The sequence below is a fragment of the Mastomys coucha genome, unplaced genomic scaffold (assembly GCF_008632895.1).
Source record: "Mastomys coucha isolate ucsf_1 unplaced genomic scaffold, UCSF_Mcou_1 pScaffold20, whole genome shotgun sequence".
NCBI lineage: Eukaryota > Metazoa > Chordata > Mammalia > Rodentia > Muridae > Mastomys > Mastomys coucha.
Window position 1 is genome coordinate 118,763,805 of NW_022196903.1, and position 20,408 is coordinate 118,784,212.

At 44.0% G+C, this 20,408-nt stretch overlaps 1 protein-coding gene across 5 annotated transcripts in view; it reads left to right on the plus strand.

The window, feature by feature from the left end:
• The window catches only part of Ano2 (anoctamin 2), a 328,395-nt gene that overhangs the window by 158,185 nt on the left and 149,802 nt on the right, over nt 1-20,408 (plus strand). For all 5 annotated transcript variants that reach the window (XM_031383474.1, XM_031383476.1, XM_031383473.1 and 2 more), the window contains 3 exons: nt 4,796-4,956; nt 10,681-10,763; nt 18,205-18,312. In XM_031383474.1, coding sequence (XP_031239334.1) covers nt 4,796-4,956; nt 10,681-10,763; nt 18,205-18,312 — 352 coding nt within the window. The remainder of the gene's footprint in view (nt 1-4,795; nt 4,957-10,680; nt 10,764-18,204; nt 18,313-20,408) is intronic.

The window sequence follows — 20,408 nt, forward strand, 5'->3', positions numbered from 1 at the left end:
TCTAGTGCTACCTGCCCTTGCTAAATCTGACTGGAGCCTGTCCTTCCTGTGATCCTGGTTGTGTCCCACATTTGCATTTTCATCCTGCAGTCCTGTGTAATTTCAAATTGTAAGTCACATTGGAAAAGCTTGAAATCTACTGACATATGATTGAAATCTGAGTGGTTGATTTTCAGAATCAAGAGACTGTTGGAAATCCAGGAAGATGAAAATAATAGAAGATACTTCCTGTGACTTTTGAATGAGGACTGCTCTTGTTTTGTTGTTTGATTTTAGTGATGGCCATCAGACCTAGACCTAGGCAACACACAAGACAGATGCACCTGCCACTGAGCTGCTTCCCCAGCCTCAGAGACCTGAATATACACCAGAAGTCCAGATTCTGTGGATCTGATGAAGCCACATATAAGCACTCCTGGTCAACAGACAGGTTGTCTCTAAATCTAAACAAAGTTACACTCCTAAACCCTTTCTCAGACACACCTAAGCACGGTTAAACACTTCTACTGCTTTGTTGTATTATGTAGCCACATTAGTTGTACAAATTAATGCTTTCATTGGAGAAGTTTCACACGTGCTTGTCCTGCTTTGACTGTACCCTCATCTTATTGCCACCCTGCACCTGGTACCCTTCCTTCCCAGTTACCTTCTTTTACCTTTAGGACACCTTTTTTTTTGGTTGTTGTTTCAAATTTAGGTAACTCTCACCAAGCTTGCTTGTGGATGCCTGACTTTATTCTGTAGGACTGGCATTTGCATTTGCATTGGTGGCTTTGTATTACAGTTTTTGCAGTTTTAGTTGGCATTGTGACTGTGAAGTGTCCCTGAGTTCTTTTCTGATGCTGTTTAACAGGGATTCTAAATGTATTTTGTGATTATGTGCCCATTGCTTTCCCTAGATTTAAGAAATTGGTGTATTTTCATTGAATTGGTTTTCTGTGTCTTTAGTTTTTATCTTAGCTCCTTATTCTACCATAACACTTCTTAAGTGTGGTCTTTTGGTCAAAATCTCTCTCTCTCTCTCTCTCTCTCTCTCTCTCTCTCTCTCTCACACACACACACACACACACACACACACACACACACACATACACACACACACACAGCATAGCTAGACTAAATGATAGTTTTAATTCTATTTTATTTTTTGCTTTTTGTTATACATACTTGTTATCTTTGGGTGTGGGCACATGTACACACAGGTGCATGCGTATGTGTGTATGTGTTGGCATATACTTGTAGAGTTGGGAAGGGGCCACCAGATTTTCTGGATCTGGACTCACTAATTTTTAACCGACTTAAGCTGGGTGCTGGGAGCTGAACTGGGGCCTTCTGGGAGAGCAGCAGTACTCAGACGGCTGAGCCATCTTTCCAGCCTCCTGAGCCAGTATCATTGTTTCCCATATATTTTCTTTAGGTGTTGCTTTTCATATTCGTTGTTGAATTTTGTGGTTTTGGAAGCAGGCCTCAGCCTAGACTATCTTAAGTTCCCTATGTAGCAGAGGTGACTTTGAACTCCACAGCATTGAAACTGCACTTGAATTGGAGGAAACATAAGAATTTGGTGGTGGGGAGCTCACTGGGTGAATAATACACTAAGTTCAAGATACATGATCCTTCACTAGATATTCCATGGTATAGTATTCTCCTTTCTCCTGCTATTTTAATTATCATGATCATCTTCTCTTCCTTTTGTTTATTTTGTCTAGGGGTTACTGAATCAGGTTTTCGAAGGACCAGCTCTCTGTTCTATAGTCTTGTTCTTTTAGTGTATACTCACTTATCTCTGCTCCCGTCTGCATCATTTTTTTCCTACTGATAACTTGGGGTTTGATTTGTTCCTATTTCTAAGGTCTTGAGACTTATTTTCCTGTTATTTACTTAATATTGGTCTGTTGTTATATGGTAGGCATGTATGGCTTTGGGCTTTCTTTCTAATGTTACTTTGACAGTCTCTCAGATTCTCGGTTTCCTGGGCTGTTTTTCCATTTCCATTTACTGATAGAAACTTTCTAAGTTCTCCATGATAATCATGTTGATGGCCTAATGATTGCTCAAGGGCATATTTTTGAATCCCCAAGTGTTGCTATTATAGTCTATTGTCTGCTAAGAAAACACCCTACTTAGGGGATCTTCTTAGAGGTTGCTAATTTTTCTATCAAGCCTGAAATTCACTATGTTCTGATTAAAATATTTTTGTTTTTAAAAATCATAGAGTCCTAGGAAGTTGCAAAGGACAGGGGACTTTAGTGGTTCATCACCTAGCTACCCCAGCACTCATGTTTGCTACAACTATGCTTGAGCTTCAGAGCCAGAAAAGTCACACTGCTCATGAAGAACTGTAATTTCATTCATTCCTAAATGTTTTGTATAAGATCTTTGAGTGGTAATATCTCCACATGGTCCTGGTATATCTAAATGGTATCACCCATGAGGCATCAATTTCTTTTTCTAAGTAGTTACATGGTGGGAGAAGATAGGCGCAGTCTAAAAACTGCCGATCAACTTAAACCATATTGCAAAAGGACATCAGTTACTTCAGCTCTGAGGCCTTAGGATCAGATGTTTTGTCCAGATTTCCTGAAAAATGGCCTCTCTGTGCCTCCCAGCTTTGTGTTGGCAGGTCTTGAATCCCTAACAGAGCTCATTCATCCACTTGTAAGAACCTTATCTGCTTTAGGGTCTAGATTTGGTTGATTGGCAGGGCATTTGTCAACCTTCCTGTCCTTTTTAGAAAGAAATGATAGATTAGAGAATAACCACTTAATTTATAGCCTCAATTACTTCTCACCAGAAATCTGTTTTTTAAAATGAATGGCACATAAATAAGAAATTATTTTCATCGTGATTGGGCTTCCTCGTCATACAGCCGGTCTACAAGGGGCCTGTTTCAAGACCTACACCCCCTTTTAATGCCATCACAGGATTTTCCAAAATTCTCTTAAAATTGCTTGCATCACTCCCCCAGAACATATCAAGCATACTGACTTCAAATGATTTGAGAAGAATCCATGATACCATTTTGTGAAAATAATTGACAGGTGCCTGCATTTGACTGGATTAAAAGAGGGGTAATTGGCACAGTGCATTATTTCAAGTGCTTTGCATATATTTGTTGATGATGCTAATAATTTTTTATTCTGATCTTCTGGCATTGACAAACTTAAGATAAGATTAAACTGAGTGGGATTATTTCTTCCTGGCATGTAAGTATGTAAAACAGGAGAAACAAAAGTCTCTAATGCATATCCATGAAGGGCAGTGTGAGGTTCACATGCTCTTAGACATGGCTGCAAGTCAGAGCTCTTCACTTGCATTGACAAAGACAAATTCTTTTCTGGTTAAATCCATTTTCTTCAATGGTTTTAACAAAGAAGCAACACTTTGTAATTATGTTGTGATGGGTTGTGGAAGCTAGAAGGTTGAATTTTACTTTATTATGAAGACATGGGACCAACACTGAATGTGTGGCTAAGATGTCACCAGTTAATAATGTTGATGTGGGCAAGTTCATGTTTATTGGCACTTGCCAATGGAGGGCTCAGCAGCTAGTGAGTAGGGGGAGGGTATTTCTCCTAGGAGAACCAGATTTTTCATACTCTGACAAAAAGGCATTCCCTCCTAGAGACTAAACCCATTAAAGACAGAAACCTAGAAGCTGGGACTTGTAAATCTCCACTCTCTGACTGCACTGACAAGGAGAAGTAGACATGGACACCCTTGGCTTCCTGGGTTCCATGGAATCTCTTGAGCTCCCAGGGGACAGGGTTCCCCAGGACCCTAATAAGCTGTGCTCTCTAGTGCCTCCTGCTGCCTCTTTCTGTAGTGAACACAGCTGTGGGGTCCAGGAGGGAGCCCCTGCTTCCTCAGCAGTGTTGCTCCAGCTGGGGTTTGAGAAAGGCTAATGACTTATTTGTAAGAAGTCCCTAGCCAAGCTCTCCCCGCTTTTCTCCCTGAGCCACGAGCCTAGCCATTCACCTATGTCTGAGGAGGGAATGCTTCGCACAAGAGCAATGAGTTCATTTTTCCTCCCAGTACTTGCCAATAGAGAATAATTGAGGAAGTCATCCAGGGATGGTAATTCTTTGATTCTTATTTGTAAGTGTCCATATGTGCCTTAGCTTATGGCTCCAGCATTACTCAATGAATTGTGACTCTATCCATCAGTCTATTACACTGAAGTGTATTTATAATGGGTTAGCACGCAGGCCATTAGAGCCACTTGGCTTGCGCTTCCTTCTCCGTGTAAGAGAATCTCATGCTTGGAAGGATTTACCTTCCCTTTTATTCTTCCTAATCCTGTTTCACAGTTGTTATAATCTTTAGTAGGCTGGGGTTATTTGTCTCCATTTCAGAAAAGGGTACAGACACTGACAACGAAAAAGTACCTTCTTACACCGCTCTGAACATTCCTCCTCACACGCTTTCTGGAGATGCTAACGTTTGTGCTGGTCCCATCACACGCTCATGATTGTTTTCACTTAGGACTAGGTCACACATGTGTAAGGCAGCCCAGTAGGGTATAGAAGTACACCCCATACTTGAACAAGGAAGGAAATCCAACCTTAGTGTGATGCTTTATTCATAGCTGTGTTTGTCTCCTATCTATCATATAGATGTAGCACATCCTGAAGAGATTTCCTGAGGCAACATTCAGTGCACATACCATTAGCTTTCTAGGAGGTTTCTAGTGATAGAGAGCTACCTACTTCCCCTGAAGCTGCCTCATTTCATTCTTTCTTCCCATTTGATAAGAGTAAACACATCCCTGATCCTTCAATCTCTGTCACTGCAGCAAAGAGATGTGTGACCACCAGAATGCCTTCACCATGTGTCCCTTGTGTGACAAGTCCTGTGACTATTGGAACCTCAGCTCAGCCTGTGGGACTGCACGGGCCAGTCATCTGTTTGACAATCCAGCCACCGTCTTCTTTTCTATATTCATGGCTCTATGGGGTAAGTGGTCATCACAGTGTCTGCTCAATGGGGACTGTCCTTTAAAAGGCACAGTGGTCAGGATTTGAAGGCTGTAGCCTTCAATTTATTTCAGTACTTTATACCTTCTTTGGTGATACGTGTAAAAGGAAATTGGAATATCCTTCATGGCCCTTGATATCCTCTCTTAGAGGAATAATGTTGACTCCACACTGGCCTCATATATGTATGACTTATGGGAATTTGAACCTGTGTGTGTTCTAAAACCTGCTGGCAACCATAAAGCACTCAGCGCATTTCTGTCACTATGTGAAGCTGTGGGGAAGGCGCAGTACATAGATGGATGCTGGGGTGTGCCATAATGAGAGGCCGATGGTGTTATGATGGGCTGAAATTTGCTCTCCTGACTTTCAGGTTCCATGCTTTTTTCTGCACCTGGTGTAGACCAGGCATATTTTATTTAATATAAAGGTGATGTTTTCAATAGTCTCACCAAAGGTATTTGTGAAAGAAAGAACAAACAGTTCCTTCATTTTTCCCTTCCTACATTCTCCCTGGAGCCTCAGCATAGCTAACTTGCTATGCATTGTGCTTATCTGAACACACACACACACACACACACACACAAACACACACACACACACAAAACCCTACACAATACATACCATATACACACCACACTCACATACTACACACCACACAGACAGACAGACCCCCCCACACACACCACATCATACCACATACCACATACACACAGACATACACACTACAGAACACATAGACAGACATATCATATCACACCACACACACCATACATACATAACACATACATATACATGCACACCCCACCAAACCCACATACACCATACATACATACCCCACACACATATCTCACATGTCCATACACACATATACACACAGATACACCACACCACATACATATCACACACCACACACATCACATACACACACACACCATACCACAAAGACATCGCATGTCACTCCCACACATTCTGCACACCCCACCTACCCACACATACAGACACATATACACCCAATATCTCTCTCTCTCTCTCTCTCTCTCCATATATATATGTATATGTATATATATACATATCTGTATATATTCTTACAAACTGGGTCACCCTTGTGTATTAAAAAAGACAGCAAATCAACAGGTTTCAGTCCATTAGTCACCACCCAGTGTGTATTCACTGGTGAAAGTGAAGGACTATATCCATCCGCTGTATCAAATCTCAACAGACCACTGTCCTGCTGCAGAGCCCCACTGATTTATCCATACCTTGTCAGGGTCTGGAGGACCTGCCACAGTGGGACCTGAGTCATAGATTCCTAAAAGATAAGGAAAGGAGGAGGACAAAGAGGAGGGAACAGAGGGGAGAAAGGAGAGAAAGAGAAAGAGGAGGAAGAGGAGGAAGAAAAGGAGGGACAGAGAAGACGAAGAGGAGAAGGAGGAGGAAGAGGAGGACGAAGAGGAAGAGCCTATTAATAGCACCCTGGGAATAGGAACTGATGTCCCCCATTCCCTGTGGGAATCTCTTGGGCCGAGACAAAGCTTGTCTGGAAAGATTGTGTATTGCCAGGTTGCCACAATATGCCTCCAGAGGGCACTCTAGCTTTTAGTCTCAAGGGATTCCCAGAAGTACCTGGGCAGCCCTTCAAAATAGCATATAGGAGGAGGTGCAACGCGTGACCTGCAGCTTTGGAGTTACCAATCAGAAAAAAAATAAAGATCATCTTTCTCCCTGGGAAAGCACAGGCACCTCTGTCCTCTGCCCAGCACAGCATGTGCACCTCTGTCCCCTGCCCAGCACAGCATGTGCACCTCTGTCCCCTGCCCAGCATAGTAGGTTGGAACTTCCCTGAGATACCATTGAACCAATCAGGAGCCCAGACTACATAATCAGTTTTGGATTTAGTACAAACCAAGTTCCCATTCCTTTGTCTTCTTGATTCTACCCCTGTGGGAGCTGCTCTCACTTTAAAGCCTGGGCCCATGGTCTCCCTTGAGTTTCCCTGAGGCACACTACTCTCTGTGGCAGAGTGAGATTTTTCAGCTCCATTTCACAGACTCATGCTCCATCAACTGCCCATAGTCTGCGTTCAATATCTCTGGTAAACAGAGTCTCAATTATTTACTGCCCCCACCCTGGGAAAGTACAGAGGTGGGATTGTATCAGGGCTTCTTGGTGTAGGAAAAGACTTTTTTTTTTTTTTTTTTTTTTAAAGCAGCCTTGCTGTGTTTTATGTGATTAGGTATTTAGGTGGAGCAGCCAAGCGCCTTAGGCATGATTGCCTACAAATTACTATTAAAAATTACAGTAATGCCTCTTATTACCATGATTATTATGATTAGTGGTGCAGTGTCGGGTGGCCCAGGCTTGCCAGGAATGAGATAGAAGGGGGCAGTTCTGAGCAGAGAGAGGCTCAGGTCAGGTGACAGTGAGATGAAGATGCTTGCATCATGAAGATACTAGTCTGCAGAGTCCCAGCCTGTCAGATTACTCAGCCCAGATCACTACAGATCTAGCATTAAACTCTAGCGAGAGAACAGAGTCCTAACAGCCATGGGAAAGAGCTAGGCTCATAGCTCTGAAGAGAGGCAGAGAAGGCCATGCTGGGTGTTAGACAGTCTTCAAACCATCTCCACTCTGTTCCTTGTCAGCAGTGGGTCCCAAAGCCAGTGACTACAGACCCGGCTGATAAGACCACCCACACCACTTCCATGAACAGGCTAATTTGGAGTTGTCTGCAGTTCTGTACCTCAGCGGCAGAATTTCCACAGGCAGAAGTTTGTTACCAATAAAAGCAAAGGCTCTGAAGTTACAAAGGGTATCTCTTTAATTTTGTCTTAACAAGAATGGATTCACGATCCATATTTACTAAGTGTTCCCCGAAGCCGATGCTCTTAGCCATGGTGGTGCCTTGTTACTTTAAGCATGCTTAAGTGGTGCCCTCACCTGGGTGAAATAGTACTCACTGAAGTATTCCTGCAACTTAGGATGAGTCTTGTGTATAAAGCAGATAGCTGAGTCCCTCGCATAGGTGTTGTATTGAGTGAGCTGGCCCTCCCTCCCCTGAAGGGCACCTCTGCTCATTATTCCTGGGTTTCTCTTCTACATGTTCACTGTCGGCCTCTCTCCTTCCATGGAGAAGCTAGGTGATCAATCAGCACTCCCAGCCCTGCCCTATGTATGTCTTCTTCAGGCACCGCAGAGAGTAACAGGGCAGTGCCTCCAGGCCCAAGTCAGTCTCAGGAGAGAAGAGGTACTCACAGGAACAAAACTTCAAGTTCATGGGAGAGAACTACACATGGTGGCAACATGATGTAGCTGCAAGCAAATACACTTACCTTTGAGTAGCTGCACGTTTCGTCTGCACAAGATTATGCTCGCTTCTGTGATGTGCTTGAGTTAAATAGAGGTGGCCAGGATCTCAGGGAGCATTTTTAATCTAGTTACAGCACCACAGACCTGAAATGGCACCCAGAAACCCATCATAGTGTGCCATGAGGGCCACCTGGCTGGAGCATGAACAATACCGAGCTAAAGAGATGACTATGGAGGGTTGTCATATCCCTTCCTTTTTTAGATGTCCAGACATATGAGGATAAGATTATGGCAAGGGGGATGACTTGGGTTAGGCCAGGATGGGGTAAAAGAGGAACCCCAGGTGAGGTGGGAGATGAGGCTGGGGATGTTGCATGTGGAGGGGACAGAAAATGAGTAGAGCAGCAGCGTAGGTGTGAGGCATTGTTGATAAGTGATGGAAGAGGTCCAGATCAAGCTCTGAGCTAGATATACATAGCTCAGTATCCAGAGAGAGTAGAGAGCTTAGAGATCCATGGCCAGTACAGATGCAGATACTTACAGCCAACCATTGGACTGGGCTTGGGGACCCCAATGCAAGAGCTAGGGGAAGGATTGAAGGAGCTGAAGGGGATTGCAACCCCATAGGAAGAACAATATCAACTAACTGGACCTCCCAGAGCTCCCAGGGACAAAAACACTAACCAAAGAGTACACTTGGAGGGGTCCATGGCTCTCTCTCTCTCTCTCTCTCTCTCTCTCTCTCTCTCTCTATATATATATATATATATATATATATATATATATATATAGCAGAGGCCTTATCTGACATCAGTGGGAGGGGAGGCCCTTGGTCCTGTGGAGGCTTGATGCCCCAGCGTAGGGGGATGCTAGAGTACTGAGGCAGGAGTGGGTGAGTGGATTAAGGAGCACCCTCATAGAAGCCAAGGAGAGGGGAGAGAAGGGAGGTGTTATGGGGAGGGTTGTGGAGGGGTAACCAGGAAGGAGGATATAATTTGAAATGTAAATGAATAAAATGATTAATTAAAAATCCATGAGCTTAGTCAGGGGAATTAATTTTCCCTCTTCCTACCCTGCTGTCCTTGCCAGAATCCATTGATAGAATCCACCTCACACACCTCCTCTAGCATCGAGCCTTCCTCTCTGGATGCCCACAGCTTTTGGTCTATGTTGTTCCTAAAGCCATAATTGCTTCATGCTTTATATGATCAATAGCCCAGCAGCAAATCCATCTAAGCTAGGCCACAGTGTCTAAAGGGCTTTGTTCAGGGCAGATATTTTAGTGTGGATTGGGTATCTCTGAAAAGCTAGAAAGCTGATTGGTGGTTGCTCAGAACAGGAGAGATTTTGTGTAAGAAAGTGAGAGCAGGGCTTATGTAAGTTGGGTGGGGAAGAGAGTGATGATTAAGCTTCAGGCAGAAACAATCTGCACAGGCAAGATGAGGCTTATTAGAGAAACTACAAACCCTTGTGTAAGTCAGCTTCCCTTTCAACTTCAAGGAGAGAGCGCTTGAAACCTCGTGGTTTCAGAGATTTGAACCCAGTGGCTGCTCCATTGCTTTGGACCACAGGAAAAAGGAATGTCATGATAGTAAAAGTGTGTAGTGGAGGCTTCTCCTTTCATGATGACCAAGGAAGCAAGGAGAAAGAGATGGACTAGGGGAGCTGGGGACAAGATGTTGTCCCTAAGAGTATACCCCAGGGACCCATTTCCTCCTGTATCATAATTTCTATCATAACTCTTCTCCTATAATTCTATCATAATTCAATAGATCATAACATTATGAACCCATCAGTGTACCAACTCATTTACGAGATCTGAGTCTCCATGACCCAATCATCACCCCCCAGAGCCAGTCAAGTGGCAGCCAAGTCTTTATCAGGTAGCTTTTGTGTGCTATTTTAGAGCCAAGGCTTTATTTTCTTTATTCTTCAAAATTTCTTTCACTTCTTGCCATGAGTACCTTTTCTTCCAGAATCTGGAAGTGGGGAAAAATTCATGTGTCTTTTTAATACAGTCATGTATGATGTAATAATGTGATCATCAATAAAGGGCCACATATACAGAATAACCCCTTAGGAGTGTGTTGTTCAATGATCTTTTGTCTACATAGATACAGTCTATTATGTTCATATAGATGACAAGCTTGTCTGATAATGCAGGTCCCAGAATGGCTCCCCTTTCATAAGTGGCAGGTGATTGTGTATCTCTAGGTACTCAAGGATGTAGAGTGCTTCGAATAGCTCTAAACAGAAAGCCACAGGGCTTAATGCTTTAATAAGAGTTCTTAAATTTGAATTCTATTAAGTGTGTGTCCCAACTGTTCTGTTAAAATGAAAGACTACCCAGAATCTACAATTCAAAAATAATTGGTTATTTTCCTTCTATTTTAAGCTACCATGTTTCTGGAAAACTGGAAGAGACTCCAGATGCGGTTGGGCTACTTCTGGGACCTGACTGGGATAGAAGAGGAAGAAGTGAGTCTTCTTGCACACCTCCTTGAGCCCTGGATTTTCTTTGATCCTAGAATCAGATGATCTGGAGTGGGACAGTCACAAAGAGTTTGCTGTCTCATCAGCTGTCACTGGCTGGGTCTCACATGGTTTGTTGGCTATGTCATGGTTTATATGCACCATTGGGAGTTCAAATGCTTCTTCTTTCTTTGAGTTGTTAAGGTCTAGGGTTTGGAGAAGGTAAGAGAGCCCAGTAGCCTACTTTGTAAGAAGAGATGGCACAGGATTCATGATCAAGTGGCAGCAAGGAACCTTGAGATTATGAAGCTAGAGAAGAGGGAACCATTGGTTTAGAGCTGGGACATGTCAGAATGTCCACGAGCCTATAGAACATCAAGGTAGGGAGGATCGGGAGGTATAGATGAGGGTTGCTGGGGCAACTAATAAGGATAGACCCACTAAGTGACTTTGTCTGGATTCGGTAGAATGTGTGAATTGAAAAAATGAGCCAAGGGCAAAGGGTAGATTCCTTCAAAGTTTAGCTTTTGTGAGTAGATGATATTTAAGGTATATTAAAACATATGCCTTCCTTTGAGGTATGTTAAAACATAAGCCTTTCTTTTATAGCTCTTTTGAAAATTAGCACACGAAAATTGGTCATGATTCTGATGAGGTGAATTTTCAAGGATTACTAATATTGCATGTTGCTCATGGCTGAAAGGACAAAAGTAAGCATTAGATAGGAATTTCCGGTACCGTGGGTGCTTTAGGTGACAGTGGGGGACTATATCTGGAAGGTCTAGGGACCATTCCACTGTGTGAGAACTCACATGGAGGGCTAGCCACAGATGCTATAATGGCTCCTGGAGGACAATCCTCCTCCTTACTGTCCTATGGTGACTCACATGCTTTCCCTTGGGCTCTTACTGTAAGGCCCTGATATTTCAAGAGAAAATAAGTGAAGTTTCCAATTTAGTTTTGTTTTCAAGCCCATGTTGCCCCAAGTCTGCAGCATGTTACCATTTCATATCTTTAATGCTATAATTAGTCAACTTGCCTTTGAACAGATGGTCTGAGAAGTGGCAGGGGCTGTATGGCAGCTCGTGGAATGGAACCTACCAATCCAGGGCATGTTGATTAAGTGCTCTAAAGGGAGATGTATGCTAATGTAGCTTTTCCCTGCCTGAAATGGGCTTTCAAGGTCTGGAGACACACCTTGGTGTTGAAGAGCACAACTACTCTTCCTGAGGACCTGAGTTCGATTCCCATCACCTATGTGGCAGCCCATGATCATCAGTCATGCTAGTTATAGGGGGTCTGATTCTTTCTTCTGGCCTCCATGGGCATCAGACATGGAGGTAGGATAGAGATACTTGTGCAGGTGAAACACCCATAGATATAAGATCAAAAGAAAACTTAAAATAAAAAAGGGGTTTGGAGCAGCCTTTACCCTTTCCTGCTGCATTCCGTGCTTGGATATGTGTAAATGAACCCACCTCATTCCAATCCTTCCTAATAAGCACCAGATCTGGGATCAGAACCACCCCTGGCTCTGAAGCAATGGCAAACTATGCATAGAGATTGTGCCATCCAAGAGATTCAAATTAGCTGGGAGGTAGGCAGCAAAGAATAGCAGGGGTGATTGTAATTTTTAGAGATCACTGACTGGCATGTGTTGCCAACAGAAAGAACTGTAGAAGTTAGCTGTGGGAGATCCAGTCAAGACACATTTATCCCAGTAGTCCTTCTTGATTTCAAAGCATAGATAAGGAAATCGGAGAGGGAAGGAAGGAGGGTGAAAGGAGATGTGGTTGGGTATGGGGAGGTGGGTGTATGGACTTCTTATACTCTTAATTGCCAGGAGTTGAGATGTCTCCAAAGAAGGGGAGAAGAAGCACCCTGCCACACAAACACTATGTTAGCCACAGACAAACTGGCTCTCCATTGAAGAGGACACACAAACAGGCTTGCACTCAAAAAGGCATCAGTGATGACTTAGTTTCCTTGAAATCCCTGATCTAAGCCCCTAGTAGGAATAGGAATAGGTTCCACTTTCCTATAGCTGCGTTTCCTGTTCTCTGATTAACTCAAAGAGCTAGAGCAACTTTCTGGGAGGTACACGAGTGAGGAACTTCTGTGCAGGCCTAGTGGGACCTGGCCAAGGCTGGGTTGGCTGTGACCCAGGAAATGTTCCTGGTGGGGTTCTGAGTGAGGTGCATCCTATGCCTCACATATGTGCTGCTGGGGGCCAGTGTAAGTGAGGGGAAGGGAAGTCAGATTCAGCTTTGTCTTCACCACATTCTTATGTTCGACTATGATTGAAGGGCACCTAAACTCTCCATTCAGTTTTGAACATATGCCTTAGTCATGTACAATTTCCAAGCTTGAGTATAGAATATGGAACTTAGTTCCTGAACTGCAAAGGGTTACATTTAACAGGGTGTTAATTGGTCTGTAAATATTTAGGGTAGAGGCCAGAGTATTACACCTGGCCTAAGCTAAGATAGGAAGAGGAAATTAAAACAAAACAAAACAACAACAACAACAACAACAAAAATCGGGGACCCTTATGGAAGAATTAGGGGAGGAATTGAAGGAACTAGAGGGGATTCAACCTCATAGGAAGATAAAGTGTCAACTAATCTGGACCCCTGGGAGCACCCAGAGACTGAGCTACCAACCAAAGGACATACACAAGCTTGTCCGAGGTCCCTGGCACGTATGTAGCAGAGGGCTGCCTTGTCTGGCCTCAGTGGGAGATGATGCACCTAATCCTGTAGAGAATTGATACTAGGTGGAGGGATACTGGGTGGGCACCCTCTCAGAGGTGAAGGGGAGGGGGCTAGGGGAAGAAATCTGAGAAGGGGGATCTTGAGGGAGGCAACATTTGGGATGTAAAGAAATAAAATAATTAATAAAAAATATATGCTTTTAAGTGCTGGGATATAGCTCAGTAGGAGGTCACTTGCTTGGTATACACAGGCCCTTATTTCCAGTTGCTTTCACCAAACACAAAATCTTGTAAAGAAAAATCTGTGATTTGAAGACTTGCCACATTTTAATGGGCAAGAGAGGGAATAAGAGGCACCCCTAAGAAGGATCAGCAATCATGAGCCTGATCTAAGAAGCTGGAGATCAGAAATGGAAGGATGCCTAGAAAGGCCCCACAACTGGAGGCACCAGGGATGAGGAGCCCATGGGGGACAAATAAACCAATACCATTCAGTGGCCAGATCAGGATTGGCATTGATTGTTTATCTGTGTCTCCTGGGAAGGAGTGGAGGACAGCTAGGTAAGGTGTGTGTGTGACTGGCGTAGGAATCCTGGGGTTTATACAAATAGCTGCATGTTGGAGCACATTTAACTTATGAGTGACAGGAGAGATGTGGGTATTAGTTGGGTGTTGGGGAGAAGAAGGGAGGTGTCTTAGAAGGCCAGCAGTGTTTTCTGTTTAACCAGATGCCTTCTCCCAGGTTCAGGGATCCTCTCATCCTCTCAAGGTGTTTTTTGCCCTGTGGTCTTCTCTAGAAAGCATGCACCTGCTCAGGGGGGAGGTTGGAGTAGATCCACATACACAAACATGTGTGCACAAGCACACACACACACACACACATACACACACACACACACACACACACACACACACACACACACTGTAGCCCACCATTTGCCTCTGTTCTTAACATGTAGGAGTAGAATAAACAGGCTGGCACAGGTCCAGCATATAAATTTGGATACAAAGAGGGCCAGGAGATGGGTATGTAGCCAATCCCTAGGGCCAACCTATAGGGCCTGTACTATACCTACAATACAGACAGCACCAATGGATAGACTGAGGATGCCTTTGCGTCCAGTGTACCTCTGTTGCAGAGAGGCCCACCAGACCTCTAGTGTCTTTGGCCTTTGATGTAGGATCATTATCTCAGTGTCCTCTCTTGCTTTTCTCACATAACACTCAGTATTCAGGGAGTGTGGATGTCTTGCCCATCCATCTTTCTCTGACTACTCACCCATCACACCAAGGCCTAAATGTCCTCAGCGGCTTCCCATTGTATAGAAAACAGGATGCTCTGTCATCTGTTCAGTCCTCAAATCATATCATTATCCTTGTGGAGACCTATCTGGCAATCAGGCCTGTGGTCTGTCCAGAGCTTGTTTCTGCTTTCCACTGATTGTTCCCACAGAATACTTTCCTCTAATCTCAATGTAGCCTGCTCTAGTTCATTCCATTCCATTCCATCCCATCCCATCCCATTCCATCCCATCCCATCCCATCCCATTCCATCCCATACCATTCCATTCCATCCCATCCCATCCCATTCCATTCCATCCCATCCCATCCCATCCCATCCCATCCCATCCCATCCCATTCCATTCCATTCCATTCCATTCCATTCCATTCCATTCCCCTCCTCTCTCCTCTCCTCCCCTCCACTCCGCTCTATGCTATGCTATGCTATGCTATTCTCCCTTCATCCCTCCCTTTTCCCTCCCCCTCTCTCTTTCTCTTTCTCTCTTTCTTTCTTTCCTTCTTTCTCTCTTTCTTTTTTGTCTCAGTGGGATGTTACCTTCCTTAGCTTGACTTTGTCTGATGCCCCATTCAACCTTATTTATTCTTTCTGTATTTCTTATCTGTACCTAGTATTGTTAATTACTTCCTTAGACTTCATCTAGTTAAAGATGAGCACCATGGAAGGAGAGCCCTTATCTACAAGATCAGTTTGCAGCCTCAGTGTCTGGAAAGGAGAACCAGGCATGGAGGTGCTTGCTAGGTCCATGTTGAAGAACTTTGTTGAATGAATCTCTATAATGAAAAACCATGGGTTTGAAGACTTGATCAATTTTAATGTCAAAGAGCACCCTCAAGTAGGAAGCAGCAATCGTGGTCCTGATTTGGGAAACTAGGGGTATAGATCAGAAATGGCAAGATGTCTAGAAAGGCCTGGTAACTAACTGAAGGAGGCAACCAGGGATGAGGAGCTAGTAAGGGACAAACAAAACAAAACAAAAGAAAACAACAAAACCACACACACACACACACACACACATACACACACACACACCAAAATAAAAAAACCCAAACCAAACCAAAACATCAAAGACCCCAGTAGCTAGATCAGGATAGGCACTGATTGCTTATCCCTTTCCCTGGGAAGCAGTAGAGGAGTCCTTGTGAAGAGCATCAAAGAACTGACTGAAGGATGCTGTTGGGTCCAATGTACTGTGTCCTTCTGTCCTGACTGACCTCAGATCACCCAAGTCCCATGTGAGTCTGGCTTGAAGCCTTTGTTTAGGCCAACTCCTGAGGAGGCTTCCAGATGCAAACAGCTTCTGGAAAGGCTGCATATTTGTGGAATTTGGCATCAGATCTGCATCTATGGAGTGTATGCTTAAGGACTGTTGTGCTGATCTGCCTGTGGCTGGATGGGCTCACTTCTGATCTGCCCATGAACTCATTTGCTCAGCTTTGGAGGGAGTCTACCACCTCATCAGGTATGTGTGGGTGCAAACAGGGCGTTCCTTGTGTGATCTGCCTCAGCTGGATAAAGGACAACTGGGCTCTGTGTGCTAAAAGGCTGGACTTCGGAATGGAAAAATTTGGTGTGAACCGGGGTGAGGTGGGTCACAGCCAACAACCGTTGTGAATCTAGAGATGGGTTGAAATCATCCTGCTGGTCACCGTGGGAGAGCCCAGGACTTCTCCTTAGTCCCTTTACAGGACACACAAGGAGAAAAGCTCCTGGGACTTGACAGAGGTTAGGATACACACCACAGCACTCAGCAGATGGTGCTGCAGCTTTGATTCTGACCTTCCATTGGGGTAATGAAGAAGCAAAGCGAAGGGATGTCAGCAGCCATGGCGGAAAACTCCAGCCTGTATTTCCCAACGTCTTCCACCAGAATCCTAGTTGTTGCTGTCAGAGCTGTTCTGCATGAAATGGTGAGCTCAAGAATATTGGAGAAGTGTCTTTACCAGAGCCAGAGAGCTTTATGGAACTTTCAGTATGTTCACGGAGAGTCTCAGAAGGATGATTTCTTAGGGGACGTTATCCTGGAAGTCCTTTTTCAGCTGGAACTCTCATGGAGTACACCTTAGGAAATACTGCGTTGGAGAGTGGGAAGTGAGCCTCAGCTCACTTTCATGTGCTCTGCATGGTACCAGTCACTGTGAGAAACAAAAGAATAGAAAACAGACAGCCAATCCTTCAGAACAGAGCACGATGCTTGCATGGGTCTAGCCAGAGGGTGAGGGGAAAACGTGTGACGTAAGCTATAAATCTGGAGGAATTCGGAGAAGAACTTGGCTGGTGTGGTTCATCACAGTAGTTAGGGGACTCCTGGAAGGGATGGGTCTGGTGTGCCTTAGAAGACTGTGTGATGTGGGAGGCCCTGAAAAAGCACCTAAATAGCATCGGCCACCACGATGCTACGCTCCTTAGATAGCATTACCCACCATGATGCTATGCTCCTTACTCACTTGAGCAGTTTCTCCAGTGCCACAGTTTGTCAGAAAATCTAGAGGCTAGTAAGGTGTCTAGCAAGTTGGCCTCTAGTGTCTCTGACATATAGGTGGTAACAAGGAAGTATGTGCTGTCTGAACCGCACAATGCCCTGCCCCTGAATCTGTGCTTAGGAAACATCAGAAAGTGGACAAGGCCATGAAGTCCTCATGCCTTTGGAATTCATCTTGGAGCTAGCCATGGTGGGAAGGCCTAGCAGAGAGGCCTGCTGCCCACTGCTAAGTCTCCTTTGAAGTAAGCTGTGTCCAAAGTGATTTGATTTCGTAATGCTCCTCTTGATTCACTGGGAGTTCTTTCCTATGCCTGTGATTGATAATGCAGGTTAGACTCTCAGAATAGCTTAGTGATATCTCTTGAGTATTTGCACGCTGCTGTAGTCACCAATTAATTGCTTACCTATGCTGCTCAGACAGGTCCAAACAATGAATTTTAAGATACACTCCATAGTCATCTAGACTTTGATGTTATTGGATATCATTTTAGCATGCAGAATCATAGCACAGAGAAGTTTTGTTGCTTCCCCAAACTCCCAGCTGTGAGGTGAAACCCATTTCTATCAGGAGCTGGGTCCCCTGTAGGTGAGCTTAAGGCATGAGGGCAGGGGCCCCTGTCGTTGTCATACTGTTCTGCAAAACACAGAGCTTCTGGTTGCATCAGCTTTCTGGTTAACATCTTCTCTCTCCTTTTTCAACACCGGCACCAACCCCAGGAACGTTCCCAGGTTTGATTCTCAGTGTGACAATAAGTGTCCTGTGTCTTATTTCTCCTTGCAACATTGTGTCCTTGGTATAGAATCCTTGTAATTGTGTCATGTGGCAATTCATGTCTGATGGTGTCCATTCCTAAACCCAGTTGGATGTATCTGTAGTGTCTGGTTCTGATCCACAGGCCCAGGTTACCCTCCTTCCTGTTTACTAACTCTGTTTACTGACTCTCTGGTGTAGGAACACTCCCGGCCTGAATATGAAACCAAAGTACGAGAGAAACTGTTAAAGGAGAGAGGCAAGTCGGCGGTTCAGAAGCTGGAAGCAAATTCACCTGAGGAGGATGAGGTGAGAGGTGCTGCTCATAGCCTTTCCTGCTGTTAATGCCTGTTGTGCTATTCAGGAATCTTAGTTGATGGGACACTGGTGGCAAAAAGAGTGACCTTGCACAGGGTGGAATGAGTGCTTGATGTCTGTGAGCCTCCTTGTAGCCAGAGTCACTTGGGAATAGGCTGTCATGGCAACCAGATTCACTGAGGTCCTTGAGGTACTGTGTGGACAAAATGGGAGAGCATGTCAGAGAAGCGAAGACCCATTTCAAGGCTGTCCTGTGGACAGCATTTCCTCCACTACACTGCAACCTCCCTGGATCCTTGTTCCCCACCAGCCACTGGCCTAAGTGCGCTGTCTTCACATTTATTCTCGTGAAAAATCTACAAGGCTGGTAAATGGCATGAAAAGGAAAGCTGACTAAGGAAAGTTGTATCTGAAGACGTCAGTGGCTAGCAGTCTCACAGCCAATAAATGTGACTATGCCAGGAGTTCTAACCTTTGCCTCTGCATTTAACCATCATGCCACACTGTTCTCCGAATGCACTGGGGAAACTGAAGGATAAAAGCAGAAAATGGTCCTTAGGACCCACAGAGGTAAACGTATGCCTGTATTTGCTTGAGTTAGTTACAAGGTGTTCGTACATTTCATTCTTCTGGGTAGGGCACAGGAAAAATGCAGTGTTAAGCATTTTCTCTTTCTGAACTTGAGGAATTGTAGTGATTTGTGAATACACTTGGTGTGTGTGTGTGTGTGTGTGTCGGGGGGCTTAGGGGGGGTTCTCCTTGGCAGTACCTGTCTCTGAGTGCCACTCTGCTTTTGAATCAAGATCCTGTGTTTATATCTTTCTTAAATCTGATTTCTGGAGGAAAAAATCAACAAGAGTGAAAATCTGTTGTTTTTCAATGTGTCTTTTCTTCATCCTGGATATAAATTCAAATTTCATTATATTTTATATTCTTTAAGTTGCAACCATTCATGTTAACATGCAAATTTATGCAAATACCAAAACAGAAGAATGTGGTGTTTTTGAGCCCAGAATACTAGCATTAAAAAAGAGAGAGAGAGAAAAAAAGAAGACTTAAATAGAAGGGGCCCTGGGGGTCTGTTATTTTTTTCCTCCTTAACACTAAGAGAAAGACCAAGAACATCAATTATTTGGAGAATAGTGAATTTGGTCTCAGAAGACTAATCATCGCTGCCACCTTCATCACAATGCATATATTCCGTCTTCTGTCAGCTTTAGCAACTCTGTGCAACTTTCTTTCTCACCATAGAACAATATACAATGAATAATTTTATGGAAATCACATGTAGCTTTTACTGAACCAGTGGCTCATTACATTTTTAAAAACAGTTTCTTATTATTTCAATTAAAAGTCTGTGTGGATGTGTGTGTGAGTGCAGGTGCCCTCAGAGGCCAGAGATGTCTGATCCCCTGGAGCTCGTGTTACAGGTGGTTTCGAACTGCCTGATGTGGGTGTTGCTTCCTCTCGAAGAACAGGAAGTGCTCTTAACTGTGGAGCCATCTCTCCAGCCCGGACTCATTTAATTTTAATTTCATAGACGGGAACACCAATGAGCTGGAATTGTGTACAGTGGGGCTGTGGTTCTAATATAAATATTGCTTGAATATATATGCATGATAGGTCAAATGACTTTCGGGAACTATGAATAATTAAAAAACATCTGAATGCATTATGAATGATGCATATGTTTATGTTGTAACATTCAGCATCTCTTTTCATTACCCTGTTGAGAATGCAAAGTTCAAGGCGTCTAATGCCTTATGGGCAATGGGAGGAAATGAGTTTCCCAGTGCATAGTGTAGATAAACATGGCCAGTCCTTGACTGTCAGGATCCTTCTCATGTTCTTTTAAGTCTGGTAATATTGTAACTGCTTCTTCCTTTTCTATAAGTCTAACCGTTGATGGGTGATAGTAATGGTGGACATGTTGGTACACTGATATCTGATGGAGAGGATGCTCATCTTGTCTGGAGGAAAGAGTTGTGGTCAGCCCTCACTGCAGAACATGCAGTGAGACATCAAGGAGCATGAGGTGGCTATTACAGGCATCTGAGGAGCAGACTAGAGTTAAGAACCAAGGTCTA